At 54.6% G+C, this 8,466-nt stretch overlaps 1 protein-coding gene across 1 annotated transcript in view; it reads right to left on the bottom strand.

Moving 5' to 3' along the window:
- Positions 1-7,291: 7,291 nt before the first annotated feature.
- The window catches only part of FOXO6 (forkhead box O6), a 22,249-nt gene continuing 21,074 nt past the window's right edge, over positions 7,292-8,466 (bottom strand). Inside the window, exon 3 of the mRNA XM_017873118.1 lies at positions 7,292-8,461. Within this exon, the coding sequence (XP_017728607.1) occupies positions 8,200-8,461 (262 nt within the window). The 3' untranslated portion in view covers positions 7,292-8,199. The remainder of the gene's footprint in view (positions 8,462-8,466) is intronic.

Here is an 8,466-nt window from a genome sequence, read left to right on the forward strand (position 1 = left end):
AGCATGGGGGGACTCTGATCCTGGGTCATCTGGGCATAAGAATAAATGTAAATGTGACCTTACTTTTGCTCATCGGTTCTACAGCTCTGTGGCACCTCATGCCAAGGACATGAGCTCATTTAATTCCTACATAAACCCGTTTTACAGATGAAGAAACTAAGGGTCAGATAAGCTAATTGCCCAGGGTCATTCAACCAACAAGTAGTAGAATCCTATAGACTCGGGTCATGCACTGTCCACATCTCCAGCTGTCCACAGAGTGCCAGCCCTCCTAAGAGAGCTCCTCACATCCCCAAGGACACCTCCTACTGGGGACCAGGTTACCCAGGTCTCCTGCAGCCTGGTGGAGGTCTGTCTGCTAGGGTGAGCCTCTGCCTCACCCGCCCACCCGTGTGCTAGGGACAGAAGGGGGACTTTATGTGCAATCTGCCCGACTCTCCAGAAAGCACTTAGGTTTACGATGTGCATGAAATTGATCGCCAGTTGGCGCAGCCCCCGCTCACTCAGTGCCAGCCCAGTGCTGGCAGGAGGCTCCCCCACCACCCCCCACTTTCAAGGAGCATCAAAGCCGGCTGCCAAGGCCTCTCGTGAGGGTCCTTCTCCAGTAACAAGTGCAGAACGGTGGGGGGAGTTCTGCCCAAAGGCCTTTCCACAGTGCACACACCCCCGCCCTGTGAGAGTTAAATAGCTCCGTGTTTTATGCCAGTTCCAGCCTCTTCTGCTTCCCCTCTAACAAGCCGATGCTTTCAAAGGCCCCACTAATTGGTGTTTGCACCTCACACACCACGACACTTTGATAGTCACTTAGAATGTGGGTCCATCCATCACATCCAGGGTACAAGGAAGCTGCTCACCTTGCTGTACCAGAGTACCCAGGCCTGTGTGCTCTGTGCATGTGCGCAAATGTGTGCATGCCTACTTGCACATGTGAGAGTACTCATATGCCTTCCTTCATACGTGCAGAATATGTGCCTGTACAGGCACACCTATGTGCACCTATGTGTATAAATGCTCCCTTGAGGATATTTCTTGTGCAACTCTGTGTTTGCATGTCAGTGCATGTGCATGGGTGAACACTAACATCTGTGCATGTGGGAGTGTGAACTTGTGTGTTTGCACACTTTCCTAGGTAGTGTTTGCATGCACATGCAATAGTACTTTCGTGTGTTTAGGCATGTGCAGAAGTGCTTTGTATGTTTGTGTGCAAACATCTGCCTGGGGGCATGTACATAGTGAATTGTTACAAGTCTGAGAATGAGGAATATATTCATGTCTGACTGCACCTATGGGTAAGTGGGTTTGCCTGCCTTAGCACAGGGGAGAACAAACTTGTTTGTGTACATACAGGGAAGATGTGGCGATGAGTGAAGTTCTGTGTCTCTCTGTATCTTTGTGTGAGTGTATATACAAGCATATGTGTGCCTGGCCATTTGTGTCTGGCATGGTGAGAAAAGGTTTAACCTAGTCAATGGCCCATCAGCTTTGGGTCTAAGACCTAGCTCTACCATTTTCTGGCTCTGTGACTTTGAGCTAGTCACATAACCTCTCTAATCTCCAGTTTTCTCATCTGTAATGGAGATAATAAAAGCATCTTCCTCTGATTGGTGTGCAGGTCAAATGGGATAATACATCTTAAGGGCTGGCAGGATGCAGGGGCGAGCCTGTGGGCAGACAGGCAGACTCTCCTCTCTCCTTATGCTTCCCCCTTCCCTGGGAACACCCACGGTGCAGGCACTTTTCCTGGCCTCATCATGTAGCTGGCTGCCCGAAAGAGACCCTGTGGGCACCTGGGGAGAGAACTGGAAGAATCGTGAGAAGAGCCTGGTTGGACCCAGGTCACACAGTGACAGCCAGGACCTCTGAGATTTTTGTCGCATCCAAAGTGAGTTCTCACTTTATTACCTACCTTTGACAGGTGGGAAACTGAGGTGCAGAAGTAGATGCAAGGTCGTGGCAGAGCAGAAACTTGCTGTCAGTGGACACAGCCTACAACCAGGCTGGTGGGAATCCAGGATGTCCTTCTGAGTCCTGAGGGAGAAGGGGCAGCTTGACCTTTCTCATGCGCCCCGTGCACAAATCCTAAACCTGGGATTCTTCCACTGACCCTGGCCCAGGGTGCCTGCCTCAGGCTGAGTGTGGACCTCAAGGAGCCCAGCACTGCCCCTCTGCAAACACAGATTGAAAAACACAGCTCTAGTCTAACCCTATCATTTACTCACCAAGAAACAGAGGGCCAGAGAAGGCTGAAGGCCACAGGGCAGGAGAAAGCTAGAACAAAGGCTGCTTATGTCCCAGCCTGGGGTTCTCACTCTCTTGCTGTCCTCGTTCACCATGCCACCACTCAACGGTATTGACCTGGCTGGTGGGTCATGGCTGGGGCAGGGCTTTCCCCATGGGCCACAGGACCTTCAAACCCACCTGGTGGGTTCAAACCCAGCCCAGAGGGTCCACACGCCTCCGTCTGGGGGAACACAGCCTCTAGACCTGGGCTCCCACACTGCCCCACCTAAGATTGCAACTAGTATGTGTCCCTTGTTTTTCCTTCCTATTTTGCAGTGTACATATTCTATGTTACTTTTCTAATTTAAAAAATTTAAACTTTACAAATCACAACTAGCAGCAGTAGCGTGGCAGCCTCACCAGTTGACATTCCCAGTCTCATTAGCACCACCATCCCCCAAAGTCATCGTCATCGCTAGCATCAGGGTATGAATGTACCCTGCCCGCCAATCCCCAGCCCTTAAACTGTCACTACCCCCAACCCTTCATAAATGTCCCTGACATGGCCCAAGAATCAAGCAGAAATGGTCCTCTTCCACCATCCACATTTCATTTCTCACTTCCCGCTCATCCCTCCCTCACTATGCCCATGCTCATTCCAGGATCCTATGAGCTGAAGCCCTCCCCAAATCCTTATCCCTCCCTGTTCCCAAGAGCACTGGGCCTAGCCTGTCCTGCAGAAACTGCGGGCTGGGCTTTGGTCCTGGAGTCTTCACTAGGGCAGGCAGCCAGCAAAGGGAGCCGGGAGGGGAAGGAGGGGTGAGTGGCCCCCTCCTCAGGCTTGGTGCCCCACCCACCCAGCCGGCGGCCTGTCTGCCTTCCTGAGCTCATTAACTGCAGGTCACCGTTCAGCAGGAAAGACAAGGTGTGGGTTTTGCGGGCATTCATTAGCCGTGAGAGGAACAGTGTGTGTGAAATTAGCAGTCACCTGAGGACCTCGATAATTTCATAATTAGGAGGCCTAATGGCTCCAGCTCTGGATGCCAAATGACTTAACCCCTCGCCTGCTGGGCCCCCAACCCCCAGTTCAAGGCTGCAGGGGAGGGCCTGTAGTGCCCTCTTTGCTCCAGTCCCCCTCTCTAGGGCCCAATAATGTTCATTTCTGCCTCCCCAGTGCCCAGCACAAAGGCTGGCACAGAGGGGGCATAAAACCAAAGTTCACAGAGTGAATGAATGAATGGATTAATGCATGAGCAGGTGTCTGAATGGGGAAAGTGTTCCAGCCCCTGCTGCAGGTGCTCAGGGGAGGAAAGCTTTGGAAAGGGGCGAGGAATGGCTCTGCGTCTGCATGAGTAAGTATGCAGCTATGCACATGCTGGTCTGTGTGTGCATGTGCACGTTCGAAGCCACACACGTAGGTCTATGATGTCTGCTTCTAAGACCCTTTCCTGGGTCCATGTTCAAGCTCTGTGAACACATTCATTCTGTTGCCTCCTCTCTGAGAACAGGGAATGCTCTATCATGGGGCCCAAGTGCCTCCCTTGATGCCATCCTCTCCTGGCACCACCTCAATAATGGTGGCTCCAGAATTTCTATATGGGGGCATTCTTCGGGGGGAAAGGCATTCTAAAGGGCTTACCTTGAACCTGTATAGCAAGTGCATTGTTTTTACCAAGACTGAATGTTTACCTGGGAGTCTGGGATACTGGTGCTAATAAGAGTGCTGAAGTCACACCCTTTAGCATAGGAGGAGCTGGTCAGGACAGCCTCCAAAGACCCCCCTCACCCCGCCACCTTTCTCAGCCTGGCCCCCCTCTTCCCAACCTTCCTCTGGTCCTTTGGAGGTAAAGGATGAGGTGGAGGGGTGGGGTCCTTGGGGCTCCAGGCTAGCGCAGGCCTTACCCACTTTGGGATAATTGATTCTGAGCCTCCCTGACCCAGCCTCACTGTAGAAAAGAGGAGCTGAGTGGTGTGAGAGGGGAGGTCTATAAAGAAATAGGGAGGAAAGGAGGTGTGGGGAGAACAATAAAGGAATATCGAGAGGAAGAACAGAGGGGAAGGGGAAGGGGAAGGAAGGGGAGGAGGAGAAAGAATAGGAAGGAAGTGAGAGAGAAGATGGGAGGGGAAGGGAGAGAAGGAGAGGCAGGGAGGCTGAAAGCATTATCAGCACTTAAAAAGCCAGCGGCTCAGTTCTTCTTTGGCACAAATAATGGCTTTTTATGAATAAATCATGTGTCAGACGCCTCCCAGGGAGTGGGCAAAGAGGGGAGCGTGTCTGCTGGGCTCCAAAGTTGATGGGGAAGGGCCAGTTGCAGCCCCCCAGCCACAGGGGTGTTGCCCCCTTTCTCCTGATGGGGCCCAGCAGGACAGAAGCTGTGTCTGGAATGACCCCTGGCCTGAGCCAGGAAGAGCTCAGTCAGAGCTCTGAGGTGGTCCCACTTCTCCCTGTTCATAAGCTGGGCTGGATCCCAGGGTCTGGAGTGTCCCTCTGCTCCCCTCTGCTCTGACAGACAGCAGAGCAGTCTAGAAGACGCTCCTGGCAGGGGAACACCAGTGCTGGTGCTCCCGGAGAGAGTTTTGTGCCAAGACAGGCAGGCATGCCCAGAGAGGAGGGTGTGCATGGCACATGTGGGGACAGAGACAGCACCTCACACGGGCATGGACTGCACAGCCCCAGCACTTGTGTGGGCACACTCAGAGGCAGATCCACTGTCATTCCCACCACACACACACACACACACACCCAGTGACGCGCACACTCAGCAGAGAGAACCTCAAGCACCACCCCACCTGCCCCCCAGCACACTCACTGACCCCTAACACACACACAGACACACACACACACACAGGCCCACACAGACAGACACATATGGGACTACATGGAAACACACAGCCCTGCACACACACACCAGCGGCCCACCCTCCGTCAGCCTAGGGTGGGGGCAGTTCTGCAGCCCATATGGAGCCCACACCCAACTGGGCTGTCTCAGAGGCTGGCTGTGGGGTTGGGCTGGGGCATCTGTCCCAGGGGAGAGGGGCCATCAGCCTCTATGTGCTCCCCACTTGGCAGGGACACTCACCATACCAGGTTGGGTCTCAGCCCCAACTCAGAGCCCAGAACCTGTGCGGATTCTACTGGCTCCGAGTTCCTCTGCTCCTCTGCTCTCAACCACTTCCTTAGAGGCAGTGGGGGCTGCACGAGAGCCTCAGCGTTGGAGGTACACACTCAGGGGCTCTGCGCCTTGCCAACAGAGTGACCTCAGACAATAATTCCTATCTTATTTGCTCCTCAAAACAAATGTGTGAAACAGGTGCTCCTGCCCCATCTTCCAGACTGAGAAAGGAAGGCTCCAGAAGGTAAGAACATTGGGTATTCCTCTCTAGGACGCCGCCCCCAGTTCCCCGGGGTCCTGGTTTTCCTTCTCTTCTCCCTCTCAGCCAGTGAGTCCCTCCTGTGCCAAGGTGTTCATCAAAGCAGACTTGGACTTCCTGCTCTTCCAACTCTGCAATCCTTCCCCTCCCAAGCCACTTCCAACACCGCAGTGACAACTTCTGTGCTCCTGATTCTTGACCTCCCTTTCCAGCCCAGACACCTTCTGGGCTCTGACCCCACTATGCATGTGGACACCTCAGGGCCACTATGTTGCCCAGTGCCAGAGAATGTCATTTCACCTAGTGTGTATGCTCCTGAACATCTCTCCCTCTGCTCCAAATCCCAAAGATTCTCATGGACTATAGCTCAAATGAGCATATCAATTTCCCTAGGGCTCCTCCTGCTTTGGTGTGCCCTATCTCAAGGAATGGCCCTGTCTCCCCAGATACCCAAACAAAAACCATCAATTGATGCTTCCCTCTCCTTCATCCCCCAGGTCCAATCTACAACCAAGTCCCCAGTGACTCCATATCCAAAGTACATGTGAACTCATCCTTTCCCTTCCAACCCCACTGTCCTCCCCCATCCCCTGGTTTGAGCCACATCAGCACCTCTGGCTGGACCACATTGTCCCTCTTCCACTGTTGAACCCTCTGGCCCATTAGCCTCCCTGCCATCAGTAATCTGTCCCTCTCTGAACTTTAGCCACACTCAACTGCTTTTGGTTCTGGGATCTACACATCTCTTCACTCTGGGCCTTTGAACATGCCATTTCATCTGAATCCCCTTCCCAATGCCAATTCCTCCTACCAAGCTTAGCTGAGGCAGCACCAGTCCACGCACCTTCCCTGACTCAAGTCCAAGATGAGTGCTGCCCCATCATCCATTCCCAGGACAGCTGCCTGGCTCCTCTCCGATCATCACAGCTTTCATCTATAATCGCCTATTTGCTGGCCTGTTCTCCCCAGGAGCCTCTAAGTTCCTTAAGGGTAGAAACTGTGTCTGTGTGGCTCTAGGGCAGCCCCAATGTTTGGTATAAGAACTTAACCGGTGCTCACCAAATCTTCCTAAAATGAACGAATACAGGACCTGTGCTGAACACTTTACATACCTTTCCTTATGCCTCACAGACGGTCATGAGATGGATGGTACTACTCCATGGTGTAGTACAGGAAGAAAGGCTTCAGAGGTTGAAAATTTGCCCAGGGTCACACAGCTGGCAAATTGTAGGAAATGGATTCCAAGAGCAGTCTGTGCGCCTCAAAAGGTTCTCTTTTCACCATCTCTACCCTCCTTCCCAAGTTATTTTCTCTGACCTTGTTTTCTCATCTGTACAACGGGAACAAAAATCGTGCCCAACACAGAGCCTGGCACTAAAAGTTCTCAGTAAATATTTGTGCACCCTCTCCCAATCTCTGAGGCTTATTTAGGACGCATTTTCCTGGGCCAAAACTTCGTGCATGCACATGTTCACAGAAACAGATGCAGAGCTCGACGAAGCATATCTTCAGCACAGGGGACTCAGTAGGCGCCTAACCAATATGTGCTGGGCAGAGGAGCATTAGTTTAGCAAAGGCTGACGAGTACCCAGACACAAAGCCGCAATAGTGACTCAGGCACAGGAACCCTCCTCCTGCCCCAAGTTCCCTGTCAATTATCCTCTGCCACCACTCCCCTCCCGCTAACCCAAGGCGCGGGAAATATTTAAAACAATTTTATTCATGAAAATATGCTGTACAATGCACTCTACACAGCCTCGACACGGCACACACGCACACGCACACTCTGACGGCACGGCCACGGTACACTGCCTACGATACGTGCCGGGGACGCCGCGCCCACCGCCCGCCCCGGCCGGACACTTATAAATATGGGAGAAGGGCCAGAACTGGCGCGGAGAAAGGGGCGTCGGGGTAGGGGGTGGACGGGGCCGAGGCCCGCTGGAGAAGCTGAGACCGGTACTGAGGGGTGGGGGCGGTTGAAGAAAGGGACTGACTCCGACTGGGGAGGGGAGAAGAGAGGGCCGGCGGGGACGGGAGGGGGAGACTGAACTGTGGGGGGTGGCGGTCGTTGGAGGGCGATTTGCGGGTGGAGGGCTGCTCAGGGTGGATGGATTTAGGTAGGTGTGAGTTTTCAGCAGAGGGTTGCTGGCTTCGGGTGGGTGAGACTAAGACCAGTGGGAAAGTGTGTCAAGTGGGAATCAGATTCATGTTTGGGGGGGCGCGGGGTCACGGCTAGGGCTCCGCAAATGAAACAAGATTTGTAAACGCTCCCTGGTCCATCTCCTAGTTGACTTTCCCGACCACCGTCCACACCAGGCGGCCCACCCCGCTCCTCCCTACTCCCGGCCAGCCTGGAATTCAGCCTCCTCTCCCAGGCTTCCTGCCCAGGAGGAGGGGGTGGATCTCAGGAGTGTGGGCAGGAGCAGTGGGGTGCCCCGGCCCCTCCCTCCCCTTCCCTGGCGGCCGGCCTCCGAGAGGGGTCTCTAGCTGGGCTGGGGCCGCCTCCTGGGGAGCTGGAGTCGGGGGAGGGGACCCGGGAATCGGGATGGGAAGACAGAGGCCCCTTGGGGACGGGACGGGGCGCCCGGGGTCGGGAGGCGGCCCTCAGCCTGGCACCCAGCTCTGGTTGGGGGGCGGGGCCCCGGCCAGGCCCGGTGGCGGCGGAGGCAGGGCCGAATCGAAGTTGAAGTCCATTTCGTCGCTGTCCATGAAGTCGTTGAGGATGATGGACTCCACATCGCACTCGAGGCTCCCGCTGAACATGTCGAGGTCCAGGTCGGCCGGGAAGCGGTCGGGCGCGGCGCCCAGCGGCCCGGCGGCGGCGGCCGCGTAGGGCCCGGGTAGCGCGTCCAGCAGGAGGCCGCCGGGTGG

This window comes from Rhinopithecus bieti, unplaced genomic scaffold (assembly GCF_001698545.2).
Source record: "Rhinopithecus bieti isolate Rb0 unplaced genomic scaffold, ASM169854v2 scaffold_6907, whole genome shotgun sequence".
In the NCBI taxonomy this organism is placed as follows: Eukaryota; Metazoa; Chordata; class Mammalia; order Primates; family Cercopithecidae; genus Rhinopithecus; species Rhinopithecus bieti.